This window comes from Mesoplodon bidens (genome assembly GCF_964165515.1).
Source record: "Mesoplodon bidens genome assembly, chromosome: 5".
Classification (NCBI taxonomy): Eukaryota; Metazoa; Chordata; class Mammalia; order Artiodactyla; family Ziphiidae; genus Mesoplodon; species Mesoplodon bidens.
Genome location: NC_138161.1, coordinates 140936924 through 140956147, shown reverse-complemented (window position 1 = coordinate 140956147; position 19224 = coordinate 140936924). Strand labels below are relative to the sequence as shown.

Here is a 19224-nt window from a genome sequence, read left to right as displayed (position 1 = left end):
AAGAAAATTGAAATTGTATCAAGTATCTTTTCCGACCACAATGCTATGAGACTAGACATCAATTACAGGAAAAGATCTGTAAAAAATACAAACACATGGAGGCTAAACAATACACTACTCAATAACGAAGTGATCACTGAAGAAATCAAAGAGGAAATTTAAAAATACCTAGAAACAAATGACAATGGAGACACGACGACCCAAAACCTATGGGACTCAGCAAAAGCAGTTCTAAGAGGGAAGTTTATAGCAATACAATCCCACCTTAAGAAACAGGAAACATCTCGAGCAAATAACCTGACCCTGCATCTAAAGCAATTAGAGAAAGAAGAACAAAAAACCCCCAAAGCTAGCAGAAGGAAAGAAATCCTAAAGATCAGATCAGAAATAAATGAAAAAGAAATGAAGGAAACGATAGCAAAGATCAATAAAACTAAAAGCTGGTTCTTTGAGAAGATAAACAAAATAGACAAACCATTAGCCAGACTCATCAAGAAAAAAAGGGAGAAGACTCAAATCAATAGAATTAGAAATGAAAAAGGAGAAGTAACAACTGACCCTGCAGAAATACAAAAGATCATGAGAGATTACTACAAGCAACTCTATGCCAATAAAATGGACAACCTGGAAGAAATGGACAAATTCTTAGAAATGCACAACCTGCCAAGACTGAATCAGGAAGAAATAGAAAATATGAATAGACCAATCACAAGCACTGAAATTGAAACTGTGATTAAAAATCTTCCAACAAACAAAAGCCCAGGACCAGATGGCTTCACAGGCAAATTCTATCAAACATTTAGAGAAGAGCTAACACCCATCCTTCTCAAACTCTTCCAAACAATTTCAGAGGAAGGAACACTCCAAAACTCATTCTATGAGGCCACCATCACCTTGATACCAAAACCAGGCAAGGATGTCAGAAAGAAAGAAAACTACAGGCCAATATCACTGATGAACATAGATGCAAAAATCCTCAACAAAATACTAGCAAACAGAATCCAACAGCACATTAAAAGGATCATACACCATGATCAAGTGGGGTTTATTCCAGGAATGCAAGGATTCTTCAATATACGCAAATCAATCAATGTGATACACCATATTAACAAGTTGAAGGAGAAAAACCATATGATCATCTCAATAGATGCAGAGAAAGTTTTCGACAAAATTCAACACCCATTTATGATAAAAACCCTGCAGAAAGTAGGCATAGAGGGAACTTTCCTCAACATAATAAAGGCCATATATGACAAACCCACAGCCAACATTGTCCTCAATGGTGAAAAACTGAAACCATTGCCACTAAGATCAGGAACAAGACAAGGCTGCCCTATCTCACCACTCTTATTCAACTTACTTTTGGAAGTTTTAGCCACAGCAATCAGAGAAGAAAAGGAAATAAAAGGAATCTAAATCGGAAAAGAAGAAGTAAAGCTGTCACTGTTTGCAGATGACATGATACTATACATACAGAATCCTAAAGATGCTACCAGAAAACTACTAGAGCTAATCAATGAATTTGGTAAAGTAGCAGGATACAAAATTAATGCACAGAAATCTCTGGCATTCCTGTACACTAATGATGAAAAATCTGAAAGTGAAATCAAGGAAACACTCCCATTTACCATTGCAACAAAAAGAATAAAATATTTAGGAATAAACCTACCTAAGGAGACAAAAGACCTGTATGCAGAAAATTATAAGACACTGATGAAAGAAATTAAAGATGATACAAATAGATGGAGAGATATACCATGTTCTTGGATTGGAAGAATCAACATTGTGAAAATGACTCTACTACCCAAAGCAATCTACAGATTCAATGCAATCCCTATCAAACTACCACTGGCATTTTGCACAGAACTAGAACAAAAAATTTCAAAATTTGTTTGGAGAAACAAAAGACCCCGAATAGCCAAAGCAATCTTGAGAACGAAAAACGGAGCTGGAGGAATCAGGCTCCCTGACTTCAGACTATACTACAAAGCTACAGTAATCAAGACAGTGTGGTACTGGCACAAAAACAGAAAGATAGATCAATGGAACAGGATAGAAAGCCCAGAGATAAACCCACGCACATATGGTCACCTTATCTTTGATAAAGGAGGCAGGAATGTACAGTGGAGAAAGGACAGTCTCTTCAATAAGTGGTGCTGGGAAAACTGGACAGGGACATGTAAAAGTATGAGATTAGATCATTCCCTAACACCTTACACAAAAATAAGCTCAAAATGGATTAAAGACCTAAATGTAAGGCCAGAAACTGTCAAACTCTTAGAGGAAAACATAGGCAGAACACTCTATGACATAAATCACAGCAAGATCCTTTTGGACCCGCCTCCTAGAGAAATGGAAATAAAACCAAAAATAAAATGATGAACTTAATGAAACTGAAAAGCTTTTGCAGAGCAAAGCAAACTATAAAAAAGATGAAAAGACAACCCTCAGAATGGGAGAAAATATTTGCAAATGAAGCAACTGACAAAGGATTAATCTCCAAAATTTATAAACAGCTCATGCAGCTCAATAGCAAAAAAACAAACAACCCAATCCAAAAATGGGCAGAAGACTTAAATAGGCATTTCTCCAAAGAAGATATACAGACTGCCAACAAACACACGAAAGAATGCTCAACATCATTAATCATTAGAGAAATGCAAGTCAAAACTACAATGAGATATCATCTCACACCAGTCAGAATGGCCATCATCAAGAAATGTAGGAACAATAAATGCTGGAGAGGGTGTGGAGAAAAGGGAACACTCTTGCACTGCTGGTGGGAATGTGAATTGGTACAGCCACTATGGAGAACAGTATGGAGGTTCCTTAAAAAACTACAAATAGAACTACCATATGACCCAGCAATCCCACTACTGGGCATATACCCTGAGAAAACCATAATTCAAAAAGCGACATGTACCAAAATGTTCATTGCAGTTCTATTCACAATAGCCCGGAGCTGGAAACAACCTAAGTGTCCATCATCGGATGAATGGATAAAGAAGATGTGGCACATATATACAATGGAACATTACTCAGCCATAAAAAGAAACGAAACTGAGCTATTTGTAATGAGGTGGATAGACCTAGAGTCTGTCATACAGAGTGAAGTAAGTCAGAAAGAGAAAGAGAAATACCATATGCTAACACATATATATGGAATTTTAAAAAAATGTCATGAAGAACCTAGGGGTAAAACGGGAATAAAGACACAGACCTACTTGAAAATGGACTTGAGGATATGGGGAGGGGGAAGGGTAAGCTGTGACAAAGCGAAAGAGAGGCATGGACATATATACACTACCAAACGTAAGGTAGATATATAGTGGGAAGCAGCCGCAGAGCACAGGGAGATCAGCTCGGTACTTTGTGACCGCCTGGAGGGGTGGGATGGGGAGGGTGGGAGGGAGGGAGATGCATGAGGGAAGGGATGTGGGAACAGATGTATATGTATGACTGATTCACTTTGTTATAAAGCAGAAACTAATAAAAAAAAATAAAAAATAAATAAATAAATAAAGTAAATATAGAAACACTTCACCCCTAAATAAACAAACGAAAAAAAGATATTAATGAAAATGAAAACACAAAACTTACGGGACACAGTGAAAGCAGTGCTAAGGGGAAAATTTATAGGTATAAAAGTTTACATTAAAAAATGTGAAAGGTCTCAAATTAACAACCTAGCTTTACAACTTAAGGAACTAGAAAAAGAATAACAAACTAAACCCAAAGCTAGCAAAGGAAAGAAAATAATAAAGATTAATTAGAGCAGAAACAAAGGAAATAGAGAATAGGAAAGCAATAGAGGAAGTCAATGAAAGACAGCTGAAAAGATCAATAAAAATGACAAATGTTTAGCTAGATGAACAGAAAAAAGAGAAGATTCAAATTATTAAAATCAGAAATGAAAGGGGGGACATTACTATCAATTATACAGAAATTTAAAGTATAAAACAATACTATGAACAATGGTATGCCAACAAATTAGACAACCAAAATGAAATGGATAAATTCCTAGAAACACAAAACACACCAAGACTGAATCACAAAGAAATAGAAAATCTCAGTACCACCTATAACTAGTAAGGAGATTGCATCAGTAATCAAAAGACTCCAAACAAAGAAAAGCCTTGGACCTGGTGGCTTCACCGAGAAATTCTACCAAAACATTTAAAGAACTATTAGCAATCCTTCTCAAACTTTTCCAAAAAATTAAAGAGGAGGGAACACTTCCTAACTCATTCCTGGAGGTTAGCATTACCCTAATATCAAAACCAGACAAAGACAATACAAGAAAAGAAAACTAAAGACTAATATTCCTTATACGCATCAATGCAAAAATCCTCAACAAAATACTAGTAAACCAAATTCAGCAGCGTATTAAAAGGATTACACACCATTTCCAAGTGGGAGTTATAGTTGGAATGTTGGAATAGTTCAACATATGAAAAGAAATCAATGTATTACATTACATTAATGGAATGAAGGAAAAAAATCATCATCTCAACTGATGCAGAAAAAGCATTTGACAAAACCCAACACCCTTTCATGATAAAAATACTCAACACACTAGGAATAGAAGGAAACTAGCTCAACAAAATAAAAGCCATATATAAAAAAGCTACAGCAAACATCATACTCAATGGTGAAAGACTGAAAGCTTTCCAAGATGAGGAACAAGGCAAGGATGTACACATTCACCACTTTTTTTTTTTTGGAGTATAATTGCTTTACAATGTTGTGTTAGTTTCTGGTGTACAACACAGTGAATCAGCTATATGTATACATATATTCCCTCCCTCTTGGACCTCCCTCCCACTCCACCCCATTCCCACCCATCCAGGTCATCACAGAGCATGGAGCTGAGCTCCCTGTGCTATACAGCAGGTTCCCACTAGCTATCTATTTTACACATGGTAGTGTATTTATGTCAATCCTAATCTCCCGATTCGTCCCACCCTGCCCTTCCCCCCAACCCCGTCCACATGTCCATTCTCTACATCTGCATCTCTATTTCTGCCCTGGAAATAGGTTCATTTGTACCATTTTTCTGGATTCCACATATATGAGTTAATATACGATATTTGTTTTTCTGACTTACTTAACTCTGGTTGACAGACTCTAGGTCCACCCACATCTCCAAAAATGACCCAGTTTCGTTCCTTTTTATGGCTAACATTCCATTGTATATAAGTACTACATCTTCTATATCCATTCATCTGTCATTGGACACTTAGGTTGTTTCCATGTCCTGGCTATTGTAAATAGTGCTGCAATGAACATTGGGGTACATGTGTCATTTTGAATTATGGTTTTCTCAGGGTATATGCCCAGGAGTAGGATTGCTGGATCATATGGTAGTCCTATATTTAGTTTTTTAAGCCACCTCCATACTGTTCTCCATAGTGGCTGTATCAATTTACATTCCCACCAACAGTGCAAGAGGGTTCCCTTTTCTCCACACCCTCTCCAGCATTTACTGTTTTTAGATTTTTTGATGATGGCCATTCTGACTGGTGTGAGGTGATACCTCATTGTAGTTTTGATTTGCATTTCTCTAATAATTTAGTGACGCTGACCATCTTTTCACGTGCCTCTTGGCCATCTGTATGTCTCCTTTGGAGAAATGTCTATTTAGGTCTTCTGCCCAATTTTTGATTGGGTTGTTTGTTTTTTTTGATACTGAGCTCCATGAGCTGTTTGTATATTTCGGAGATTAATCCTTTGTCAGTTGCTTCGTTTGCAAATATTTTTTCCCATTCTGAGGGTTGTCTTTTTTGTCTTGTTTATGGTTTCCTTTGCTGTGCAAAAGCTTTTTAAGTTTAATTAGGTCCCACTTGTTTATTTTTGTTTTTATTTTCATTACTCTAGGACGTGGGTCAAAAAAGATTTTGCTGTGGTTTATGTCAGAGTGTTTTTCCTATGTTTTCCTCTAAGAGTTTTATAGTGTCTGGTCTATTTAGGTCTTTAATCCATTTTGAAAACTTCTGTGTATGGCATTAGGTATGGTGCTCTAATTTCATTCTTTTACATGTAGCTGTCCAGTTTTCCCAGCACCAATTATTGAAGAGGCTGTCTTTTCTCCACTGTATATTCTTGCCTCCTCTGTCATAGATTAGGTGACCATAGGTGCATGGGTTTATCTCTGGGCTTTCTATCCTGTACCATTGATCTATAGTTCTGTTTTTGTGCCACTACCATACTGTCTTGATTACTGTAGCTTTGTAGTATAGTCTGAAGTTGGAGAGCCTGATTCCTCCAGCTCTGTTTTTCTTTCTCAAGATTGCTTTGGCTATTCAGGGTCTTTTGTGTTTCCATACAAATTGTAAAATTTTTTGATCTAATTCTGTGAAGAAGGCCGTTGGTAATGTGATAGGGATTGCAATGAATCTGTAGATTGCTTTGGGTAGTACAGTCATTTTCACAATATTGATTATTCCAATCCAAGAACATAGTACATTTCTCCATCTGTTTGTGTCATCTTTGATTTCTTTCATCAGTGTTTTATAGTTTTCTGTGTAAAGGTCTTTTTATTCCATGTAGAATTGGAAGTTCTCACCAAGCAATTAAGCAAGAAATAGAAATAAAAGGCATCCAAATTGCAAAGGAAGGAGTAAAATTACCTCTATGTGCAGATGATATGATTTTATATGTAGAAAACCCTAAAGAATACACACACACACACACACACACACACACACAGAAAACTGTTAGAATAAATGAATTCAGCAAAGTAGCAGGATACAAAAATCAACATATAAAAATCAGTGCATTTCTACACACTAACAATGAATAACCCAAAAAGGAAATTAACGACTCCATTTACAACAGCATAAAAATGAATAAAAACGGCAGTAAACTTAACCAAGGAAGTGAAAGCCTTGTACAATGAAAAGTACAAAACACTGTTCAAAGAAATTAAACAGACATAAATAAATGGGAATATATCCTATGTTCATGGATCATAGACTTAATATTAAGACATCAATACTAACTAAAGCAATCTGCAGATTCACTGTAATCCCCAGCAAAATTCCAATGACATTTTTTGCAGAAATAGAGAACCCATCCTAAAATACATAGGGAATCTCAAGGGACCCTCAATAGCCAATACAATCTTGAAAAAGAAGAAAGAAGCTGAAGAAGTCACACTTCCTGATTTTAAAACTCACTGCAAAGCTACAAAAATCAAAACATAGTGGTATTGGCATATAGACCAATGGAGGAGAATAAAGAGCCCAGATATAATTCCCCACATTTATTGTCAAATGGTTTTCAACAAGAGTACCAAAAATCCAAAGGGGAATGGTCAGTCTCTTCCTCTTCTGGGAAAACTGTAAAAAGAATGAAGTTGGGGCTTCCCTGGTGGCGCAGTGGTTGAGAGTCCACCTGCCGATGCAGGGGACACGGGTTCATGCCCCGGTCTGGGAAGACCCCACATGTCACGGAGCGGCTGGGCCCATGAGCCATGGCCACTGAGCCTGCACGTCTGGAGCCTGTGCTCCACAAGGGGAGAGGCCACAGCAGTGAGAGGCCCACATACCGCAAAAAAAAAAAAAAAAAGAATGAAGTTGGATCCTTACTTAAGACCATACACAAAAATTAACTCAAAATGGATCAAAGATCTAAATGTAAGAGCCAAAACTATAAAACTCTTAGAAGAAAATAGGGTAAAAGCTTCACAATCCTGGATTTGGCAATGATTTCGTGGATATGACATCAAAGGCACAGGCAACAAAAGTAAAAATAGACAAAATGGACTTCACAAAAATTTAAAACTTTTGTGCATCAAAACATATTGTCAAAAAAAAAACTGTCAACAGAGTAAAAAGGCAATCCATGTAATGGGAGAAAATATTTGCAAATCATTTGTGATAAGGGATTAATATCCAGAATATATAGAGAATTCCCGAAACTCAACAACAAAAATTCTGATTAAAAAATGGGCAAGGAACTTGCACTTATCTAAAGAATATATAAAAATGCCCATAAACACATAAAACGATTTCAATATCACTACCCAATAGGTAAATGCAAATCAAAACTACAATGAGATACCACCTCATACCCATTAGGATGACTACTATCAAAAAAACAGATAGTGAGGATGTTGGTGAGTATGTGGAGAAATTGAAACCCTTGTGCACTGTTGGTAGGAATGTCAAATGGTATAGTTGCTGTGAAAAATAGCATGGTGGTTCTTCAAAAAACTAAATGTAGAATTGCCCTTATGATTCAGCAATTCTACTTCTGGGTATATTCAAAAGAATTGAAAGCAGGGTCTTGAAGAGATATTTGTACATCCATGTTCACAGCAGCATTCACAATAGCTAAAATGTGGAAGCAACCCAAGTTCCATCAAGAGATGAATGGATAAGCAATATATGGTATATCCATACAATGGAATATTATTCAGCCTTAAACAGGAAGGAAATATTTACACACGTTACAACATGGATGAACTTTAAGGACATTAGCTAATCACAAAAAAACAAATGCTGTATGATTCCACTTATACAGAAAGTAGAATGGTGGTTGCCAGGGTCTTGGGGGGATGGTGAGTTATTGTTTAACAGGTATAATGTTTCAGCTTTACAAGATGAAAAGAGTTCTGTGTGCAACTACAGATAAAGCTAGGATACTTATATCTACCTGTCTACTGAAAGGCCTCAAACAGTGACTGACTCAGTATCCCCTAGAATACAGATTATGATCTTGAAATGCTATTTCCTTCTTTAAAAAAACAGAGTTTCTTGAAGAAATGATGATTTCAGATTTGGGACAGAACTGATTTAAGATATCAGACAACAAGGAAGCTATTAAAGACTAGTAGGGTCGTATCAAAAGGATAGACTTGAATAGGTTCCCCCCAGCCAAAGATGAGACCACATGAGCTTTGATAATAATGATAATTGCAATGAACTGAAACACATAAAATGTTTCAATTCATGACCTCATACTTATATTAGATTTTTAAAAAGAATTGTCTCAAAAACAAAACAAAAAAATTGTCTTCAGAAGATAAAAAACCGATTCACTTTCTCAAAAATTGGTAAATAAATGGATAGAATCAAACACTTATGCTGCCTTTCCTAAAGGAATTGTACTGCTGCATATTCAAACGATAGACAGAGGACTAATATTCCAACTAATAAGTTAAAAAGCCATGATAGAATTAGAATACCGCTATTTTGCAACCTTCAATGAACAGATATAGGCATCAAGTATCAACAAAAAGAGAAACAATGAGACATTCCACACCTCCTATGGTCTTGGCAAACACCACCTAGAGAATTACCAAAGGGATTGAATCTGAGTCTGATCCAGTCTTGGATCCAGCTACCAATATATGGGAATTACCCAGGGCAGAGGAACATAATTAACTGTACATGAGTGTGCAATCTGCAAAATCCAGACTATAGGATATACAGGTCAAATGACCCAAGTTCTTCATCAGATAAATTGTAAGAAAAGAAAGTAATAGGGAGAAAACCTACAGATTAAAAGAGATTTTTTTTTAATTTAATGACAAGACTACATTATAGTGCTGAAGAATACAGATTTATGAAAAAACTTTTTTTATCACAAGGAAGCAACTACTATAAAAGTCAGAAGAATGGCTACTAATGGGAGTACACAAGTAGTTGTAATTGGGATGGAGCAAAGTCTTAACACAGCTAGCATGGTTCTTCACCCTGACCTAGGTGGTATCGTCTTTTAGTAATTCATTAAGCTACACATTTTTATGTATGCTCTTTTGTTTGACTTCATAACAAAAATTCATTTTTTAATAAAAAGATTTTGTTAAATAACAATAAAAGCAAAAGGAAAGGAAATACTAACTAAAAGAAGGCTGGTATAGCCAGAATGCCTAGGTTCGAATCATGGATTCTGCCACACAACCAAGAAAGTACTCATCTCTCTGTGCCTCAATTTCCTTATCATAAAATGAAGATAATAAAAGTACTTAGATCATAGGTTCTTGTGAAGATTAGGAAAGTTAATATAGAAAGGACAAATAGAACAGTGCCTGGCACACAGGACAGAAGTGGTGATCAGAGTTGGTGACCAGCTATCTGTGTTATCTTAAAAAGTTATTTAACCACTCTGGGCTTCAGTTTCCTTAACTGAGTTTAAAAAATCTGATAGGAGGGACTTCCCTGGCAGTTCAGTGGTTAAGACTCTGAACTTCCAATGCAGGGGCATGGGTTCGATCCCTGGTTGGGGAACTAAGATTCCCACATGCTGTGGTGGGGGGTGGCCAAAAAAAAAATTAAAGTATCTGACAGGATTATGAGGAGGTCAAAAGGAAATATACGTATAGTATTCCATAATTAGTAGATCCTTTCCACAGTCTCTCAACATCCAGAGAGCGTTATCTGTCACATTAGACATACCTCAGTCATAGCACATTCCTCTTGCACTTTTCACCTGGTCATTCAAGTTGATCTCAATGAAATGATCACTCAGTGACACTCATATCTGAAACTGGATCTTCATTTAAGTTTCAAAAAGAAAAAGAGACCCAAATCTTACAAAGTTCATCTCCTAGTAAGAATGTGTTCATGTGTTATTCCCAGAACAGGCATCCGTCGTACTGGTGGCAACCACTAAACAGAAACTGGAACAACTGAATTAGCTAATGGACTCTGATGCTCACCACCACGTGCCTTCACCCTTGTCTTCTTTCCCCTTATCTTTCCTGTCCCCGCTCTGTTGAAACATTTAGCTGGGAGTCCAATTCTATCATCATCTAGCATCAATTCTGATTCTGGCTTCAAAGGTAGAATAATTCTCATTGGCAGGGGTACTCTCAGATAGACAATACCACTGAACACAAAAAGCAAAGGCAGGGAGAACAACTTTCACAATTTCACCTGTGACCAAGCCCTCCTTTTCAGGAGTCCATACTGTGAAATTAATGTGCCAATAGTTTGCAGCTGCCTTTACCCCACTACAAGCTGTAACAGGACATAGGTCTGGAACTCTGAGTCAGAAGAGACCCAATGCTTCCCAAAGCCAAAGCAGAAGGTACAGCTTGCTTTAATCAGTGTCACAACACACCTAAAGTAAGACTGTGAGAATAGGAGTTGCAGGGTTGGAGTTCATTTGTACATGGCATAGAAAGCCAAGTGCAGAGAAGCAAAACACATTTCTATCTCCTTGCACTGAGGTCTCCCAAGAGTCCTTTGGTAACTTGCCCTTTATAGGTCTGAAGCCCCTGTAACATGCACCATAAATTAAAATGTAATTATTTTTCACTACTTTGGGGGGAAAAAACTGGAAATAAAGCATGGCCAGTAGCTGTTCTTTCTCAAGTGAGTCACATCAAAATGTGCAATTAGCTTTCTCAAAAGTACATATGTCACTTTACTGCAATAAATGGAACATCCAATGCTTTCAAGGTCTCTATTGTCTATTAAATGCAAAAGCTCTATTCCAAAAATATGCCAACATGCTGTTTAACGTTCCTAAAAAGAACTGAATCTACCGCAAATAAGGAAACGGAATTAGCACTGGATCTCATCTCAACCAAATCATTCTGCCCCGCGAGAGGTTACATAAAGGGTCAGAACACGCCTCCAAGCAGAAGCTGCGGGCAAAACCCTAGTCAGCCACCTCTTCCCCAAAGTGGGGCGGGGAAGGCCCGCGTCTACTTGGCAATACCAAAAGTAAAACAACACAACAAAACAAAACCTCATACAGAGGAATGAAACCAATAGAGGTAATGCGTGCCCAGTGTTTTAACATTATTACGGTTAGAAAATAAAGTGGTACAAAAACCTGTTTGGTCTGCGTGTTACGGGTCTCTTAGCCCTGCAATATTTTCACCTCATTGATTTTCTTAATAAAATCAAATTAGGCTCCGCATAATGAGGCCCCTCCGATTCTGAAACGGGCCTAATAAACCGGAGAAGGAGATACCTACTCTACCCGTCCGCGGAGCCCCCACCTTTTGCTACGAGCCTTCACTAGCCAAGCGACCTTCTCAGACACCTTGACAACTGCAAAGTGGAGGGGGTCGGCCCTAGTGGACGCTTGCGAACGGAGTAACTACAACCTATCCAGAATCCAGGCTACGCCGGCAATCATTCCACGCTTCACACTCACTGCCTCATTTAACCTTCTCAACCACCATGTAAGGCAAGAATTACCAGCTGTGTCCTACAACTGAAGAAACTGAGGCGCTGAGACGTTAAATGGGAAGCCAAAGATCACAAAGGGCGGGAAGCCAGACCTGAACCAGGTTTCTCAGGTCACCCCGCTCCCCCCGGCCTTTACACTGGGATTTTCATTGCTCCTCTCTGGGAACCCCAGCAAGGGTCAGTCTGACCACTCGCAGGGCGCAGGTGTGGTCAGTGCCCGGGGTTCCTCAGACAGGGGCTCCAGACGCCGCCTCTGTGCACCCCGAGAGCCGCTCACCTTCCTCAGCCGCCGCCGCCCTCCAACAGCGCGCCCAGCCCCGCCGGCTCAGCGACCTCCGGCCCCGCCTCTGCACCGTTACCACGCCGTGGGAGGTCGGCCAATCGAGCCCGAGCGCGTCGAGCGGCCTTCCTGTGCTCTGGCTTAAACGCCGGGGCGATTTTCTCGGACCGCCCGGGGAGGCTGGGCCTGCCCCGCGCCCTCTGGTTGGCTCCGCTTCTGGGGGTGGGGCCTAACTTTGACTTAGACCTGTGTGTGTGCGGGGCTGGTTTTGTCGTCTGCGCCTGCGCACTTCCATTGCAGCTGAAAATAGGCTCTGGCTCAAGTTGTCTCTCTCACTTACCTGGATCCTCATTTGTCAGGAAGACTTCAGAAGTTTACGTTTGAGGCTGTCGGTGAAAGTGAGGTCCGGGCCACGTGGCGGCTGCAGACCTGGCTGAGCGGTGCAGCGCCTGGCATTTGGAGGACGCAAATAAGTGTTTGTTGATGACGTTTTACCCTCCCATTAAACATTTTCCAAATCTCCACGAAGTGTGAGGCCACACATAGAGCTCCAAAAATGCAAAAGTGTCTGGCTGGAGATGTTCAAAATCTAGTTAGGGAGATAGGTATACACCCTGAAATTAAGGTGCAGTGTGATAGGCATGATCAGAGAAAGGTGTCTAGGGCACAGAAGGGAAAGAAAAGGAGGATTTACCTCGGTCCCTGAAGTCTTCCTCGACCAGTGCGTCTCAACCCTGGCTGCACATTAGAATCACCTGGGGAGCTTTGAAAACAATGTTCAGACCCCAAGTTAAGCATATCAGAACCTGCTGGGTAGGACCCAGGCATTGGTAGTTTGTAAAGCTCCCCAGGTGATTCCAATGTGCAGCCAAAGTCGAGAACTACAAACCTAGAGAGATGCATAAGAAGAATGATTCTGAATGGTGAAGAGTTCCCCAGCAATACAGATAGGAAAGATACTGAAACCGCAGGAATGCGTGGAGGGAGAGGGGGTTCAAGGACCTGCTGTTCTTTATGTCTCAGCACAGAAAGAATTCATTGAGAGGCAAAGTGATAGATCAGAAGTGTTTTATTCGAGTAGGACGCTTGTGAGGCTTAAAAGCCGGTGGGCAAGGGAATGCCGCTCTGAGAACTTAGTGGGCTACAGTTTTATAATCAAAGAAAAAGAAGACCACCTTCTTCCTCATTCTTGAGTAGATATCAAGCTTCCATCATCAGTTCCACCTCCACATCAGGTGGAGGAGTTTTCTTGTCCCCACACGGTCGAACTGGGACTGTCATGGTGCAGTGGAAATGAGCAAAAAGGCAGTAACATATACTAAAATATGATAAATCATCTCGGGTTTCAGTATAATGTCACCTTTTCCTTATATTTTTGTTTTTAGTGTGCACAGAGAAGCATGTCGTAGGAATCATTAATTTACTGACCTCACTGGGCAGGATGTGTGTCTCATGCCACCACTGTTTTGTTTTGGGGCAAGTCATGCTTCTGTTGCATGGTTTTGTTGCTAAGCAAGCCTGCTTTCTTGAGTGATCATTAACTTACAGGGGTCTCCCATACTTTTTCCTTACAATCCCCTAGTGGAATTAACTATTTAATCACCTACTTTGGCCGTTTGCCTCTATCAGTATTTAGAGAAAACTTCATGTGCAAATTAAGATTATAACTCCAAAGCACGTTATTATAATGCCTAGTTCACAAGTGCTCAGTAAACCTTACTTTTTTTTTTTCTGTAATTAAACCTGGACTCCTTTGGTACAGCTCATATCTGCCCTCCCCAAAAACCTAACTCCCAAAGCATTGGCCAATATAATGGGCTTCCTGAGGAAGCTGAGGAGTATGTTGCATCATTGGAGAATCAGAGGAGGAAGCCCTTTAGCAGGTGTGCTAAGGAGCTGGGACTTTGTCCTGCAGGCGATGGGGAATCATAGATGAGTTTTCAAAAAGAGTATAAAATGGAAAGGCTTTTGTTTGGGTCTTTCCAAGCCTAACTTTCTTGCATCCTGATATATAAGTAAAAACTGTAAAAAAAAAAAAAAGGGGGGGGGGGGCTCCACAGTGTACAAATATGATCAGTGTTCTTTTTCTCCGCAAAAGGAAATCATCTCAATCCTCTCTGTATCACTTTAGTAAATTCAGAATCTACAAATAGGGCCCCTGCCCACCTTTTTCAAAAACTCATAGCAGGTTAAGCGATCCAAAAATTCCCAAAGGAAAATCCAGCTGTGACACACCTGAAGGGAAGGCCTGGTGGCCTTTGTCATTGCATCTTATAGCCACACGATGTCACTGTTGCAACCTGTACTTTCCAATTGGTCAAAGGATGCAAGTCTGTAGCACAGCAGGTCCCACAATGGCCAACAGGGATCTCCATGGAGGGCATGGTGTCTCTCACAAGGAGGTCTCAGGGTCACAGCTTTTAGGGTTCAACTTTCAGGCCTATACTCAGCCTTCTTCCAGGCAGCTGGAGCCACTGTGAGTTTGATCTCTGTGTCTGCCCCATGCAAACATGTCCTCACCCCACCGCCACCCCCTGCCCTTTCCATACTTAGCTATTCACACTAGCCTGGTTGGCAGATTTTCATTTTCAACACTTGGAACACAAAGAGTCTCACTGCTTGACTTTTCCAGGCTAATAGGGTGACTTACCCACTTTTCTGAGTGTAGCTGCCCTAATTATAGCTAGGAGGCCAAACATCATTGGTCAGTTAGGATTATTTGGCCTGCAAATAGAATAGAAAATCTGATTCAGACTGTCTTCTTAAGCAATAAGGAAATGGATTATCTCACATAACAGGAAGTCCAGGGGCAAGATAGACTTTGGACTTGTTTGATGCAGTGGTTCAACAAGTTACCAAGATAAGTTATTGGAAAGTACAGGATATCAAGTTTATCAAGTTACCAAGGAAAAGTTTACCCTCTGGGGTGGGTGCTCCTTGAGTCACATGGATTATAAGAAGGAAGCATGGCTACTTGGGTAAAATTGGAGTTCTGTAAGGATCAAGAGGAAAATGGACGCTAGGTGGATGATCACCAGTATCCTTCACAATCTTCAAAGCAAAAAAGGCTGTGTATTCTCTAATTCCTAACAGTAGAACCTCTCTCCCATCACTCCTGGATTTTGTATGTAGCAAGTGGAGGGGAGGAAGCTCTAGAGCAGTGTCCTCCAAAGGAATTCCTTCTTCTGAACCCCTAAAGCTCTTCTAGCACCTCTCTGCCAGAAAAGGAAAGGGCCCTGCACACAAGTTCAGTCTTTAGGTCAGCATCCTGCTGCACTGGTCTCAAGAGTCTTCTATGGACTTCATCTACCCACCAGGATTGTAATGGTTCTAACACTTATTTAACATTCGTTCATTTACAAAAACTTATTAGGCACCTGTTATGTACCACGGATTAAACTAGATACTTTCTATGGTGGTGAGTAAACCAGATGTGGTTCCTGCCCCCAAGGAGCTTACAGTATAGTTGGGAAGAGAAATATGGAACAAATACAAATAAGCATATAATTATAATAATTGCTATGAAGGAAGAGAATAGGGTTACATACAGGAGACCTCCCTGAGGAAGTGACATTTAAGCTGAGATCCAAAGCCTGTCTTCATTTCGTCGTACTGCTTTCCTCTGTGCTTTGACTTCCCAGTATAATTTTTTTAAAGTTTTATGTATGTATGTATGTATGTGTGTATTTAATATGGCTGCATCGGGTCTTAGTTGCAACACGTGGGATCTTTGTTGCCGTGTGCATGATCTTTGTTACAGCATGCGGGATATTTTAGTTGTGGCTTGCGAACTCTTAGTTGCGGCATGTGGGATCTAGTTCCCTGACCAGGGATAAAACCCCGGCTCCCTGATTGGGAGCACAGAGTCTTAGCCACTGGACCATCAGGGAAGCCCCCCGCAGTGTAATTTATAGCCTACATTAGCAATTAAAACAGATCTATTTTCTAAATTTCTAAACTGATTCTCAAATTTTCTCCTGAGTATAGAACTATCAGGTGTCTCCCCACAAGAAGAAGTATACCAAATATGAATGGCATTTGGTGAGGAATTCTTGCAGATTCTTCGACTCACAAGTCTTTTACACTTAGAATCCTTTATTACACTAATACATTTGTTCTGCCTCCCCTGGGGAGGTATGATCCATGGGGACAGGGATCATACCTCACTAATCTTTTTCCAGCACCTAGCTTAGTCCCTGGCACATAGTAGGTGCTCAGTACAGTGTTGAATTATATTGTTAAATCTGAGTCAGATTTATACAGCGGCATTCACCTTCAGTAGCCATTTTCCAGTATGAAAGACAATAAGCAAACAGCTCAGGCAAATATATTAATAACAAATGCTTAAGCATCCATACAGCATAACAATAGTTAAATGAATTGAGCCCTTAAAATGTGTCAGGCTCTGGGCTAAGCACTTCCATTTTCTAACTTGTTGACGCTTCACAACTTTAATGTAAGTACCGTTATTATCTTTGTTTTACAAATGATCAAATTAGAAGATAGAAGTTTAGAGAAATGACTTGCTAAGGTCACACTGCTAGTATGTGGCTGAGCCAGGATCCAGGATCTGAAACCAGCATTCAGGCTCCATGAACCACTTCTCCCAATGGGCATCTGCTCTACCGTAAGATCGGTGTAGGCACTTATTCCAACTTGCAATTATTTCCTCTGTCTCTGTATTAGTTATCTATTGATGCATAACAAATTACCCCTACTCAGAGCAGCTTAAGCCAAACACTTATTATCTGGAAGTTTCTGTGGGTCAGGAATACAGGAGTAGGCTAACTGCATGGTCGGGACAGACTCTTTCGTGGTGGTGCACTCAACGGGTTGGCCGGGGCTAGAGTCATCTCAAGGTTCAAGTGGACTGAAGGATCCATTTCCAAGCTCACTCATGTGGTTGCTGGCTGGCCTCAGTTCATTCCTTGTCACGTGGACCTCTCCACAGGCCGCCTGAGTGTCCACATACATAGCAGCTTCCCACAGAGGAAGTGATGAAGAGAATGTGTGAGCACCTAAGACAGAAGCTGAAGTCTTTTTTATAACCTGATCTTGGATGTGATATAGCATCACTTCTGCTGTAGGCTACTGATTGCACAAACCAACCCTGCTAACACTTGGACAAGGGCTATACAAGGACGTGAATACTAGGAAGTAGGGAGCTCTGGGAGCCATCGTGGAGGCCACCTACCTCGTTGCCTCTGTTTGCTAATTTTTGTGACTGTCTTCTCCACTAGAATGTAAACTTCATGAGTGGGGAAAAGCCATCAGTGCTTCTCGTTGTCATATCCCCTCACACGCTGCCTGCCATATAACAGACTGTCAATAAATAGTGAATAAATGTAATGATGATGGTGATACTGTTACTGAATTAAGCTGTATGGACCCTACTCAGGCCATAGCCCGGCCAAGGCTCTCTGCCTTGTCAGGGGAGGATTCTTTTTCCGTTTGGGTTCGAGTGAATAATGACGCCGAAGCTGAGATGAACACAGCACAGGCTTTATTCAGGGGCCAAAGAATAGAGAAGCAGGGAACTAAGTTCACAGATCATCTTCTCACCCACCTGGCAAGAGGGATTTAATGTTAAAGAGTACTGTAGGGCTTCCCTGGTGGCGCCGTGGCTGAGAGTCCACCTGCCGATGCAGGGGACGCGGGTTCGTGCCCCAGTCCGGGAAGATCCCACATGCCGCGGAGCGGCTGGGCCCGTGAGCCATGGCCGCTGAGCCTGCGCGTCCGGAGCCTGTGCTCCGCGACGGGAGAGGCCACAACAGTGAGAGGCCCGCGTACCGCAAAAAAAAAAAAAAAAAGTACTGTAAAGACAAAGCGAGGAGGAGTGAGGCTGATGATAGGGAGGCATATACATTAGTCTACCAGGGAAGGGCAGGGCTTTTTCCAGAATAGTGGCGTACCACCCGCTTTTATCCTTTTTGTTCTATAATGTCCAGTCCTGGTGGCTGGTACGGTGTGTGTCATTTAATATGCTAAGGTAGTTAAGTCAACGTATAATGAGACTCAGGGTCTGTTGTAGGTCAGATGCATCACCATCTTGGTCCCAGCTGGTTCCATCTGTTTTTTTTGTGTATAGATTCCTTTCTTATCTCTGGACCCTTTAACTTAAAGATTTAGGTGAACTCGTGCTAAAGGTGGGGGGTTGAAGGGTTGTGAGCAGAGACCAGGCTCACCTCTGGCAACAATAGGAATTCCAAAGGGTGGCTTCCTATAATCCCGTCCCGCATTCATACAAATTCCCAGCTGCCATGCATGGTACCATGTAAATAATTTTTTAAAGCAGAACTATATCATGCCCTAAAACATGTACTCATGTATATAATTTCTATATAACTATAGAAGGTGGACTTGGAGGCAAACACACCAAATCCACGAGAACGTTGGCCTTTGGGGAGGAGAAGAAAGTAATGGTGCTGCGGGTGAAAGTCAAATACGGCTTTATCTTCTACTGGGATTTTTTTATTGAGCCAACATTTAATGATGGTCAATTCTGGGTGGTGGGAATATGGGTATTTTTCTCTGTACTTTTCCATATTTTTAAAATTTCTCAAAATAAACTAGATATGGATTTTTAGTCTTAACCAATTGGAACATGTGCCTTGGAATGATCCTTAGGCACTTAAAAAGTACCTTCCTTTGGCTCTTGCTCTAATTAAGGGTGTAGCTACAAACCCCACTCTCCAGATGACTCAGACCAAAGCCTATTTTCTCCTGAAATTGTCAAAATTTTCTGGTTTGAAGTTCTACAAAATCACCTTGGTTCACTGCTTCTCCACTTTC

At 40.5% G+C, this 19224-nt stretch overlaps 1 protein-coding gene across 2 annotated transcripts in view; it reads right to left on the bottom strand.

The window, feature by feature from the left end:
• CEP70 (centrosomal protein 70) overlaps positions 1–12472 on the bottom strand; it is a 112388-nt gene extending 99916 nt beyond the window's left edge. For both annotated transcript variants that reach the window (XM_081234612.1, XM_081234613.1), the window contains exons 1-2: positions 12430–12472; positions 10404–10500 (exon numbers count right to left, since the gene is read on the bottom strand). In XM_081234612.1, the coding sequence (XP_081090738.1) occupies positions 10404–10412 (9 nt within the window). In that variant the 5' untranslated portion in view covers positions 10413–10500; positions 12430–12472. The remainder of the gene's footprint in view (positions 1–10403; positions 10501–12429) is intronic.
• Positions 12473–19224: the final 6752 nt, after the last annotated feature.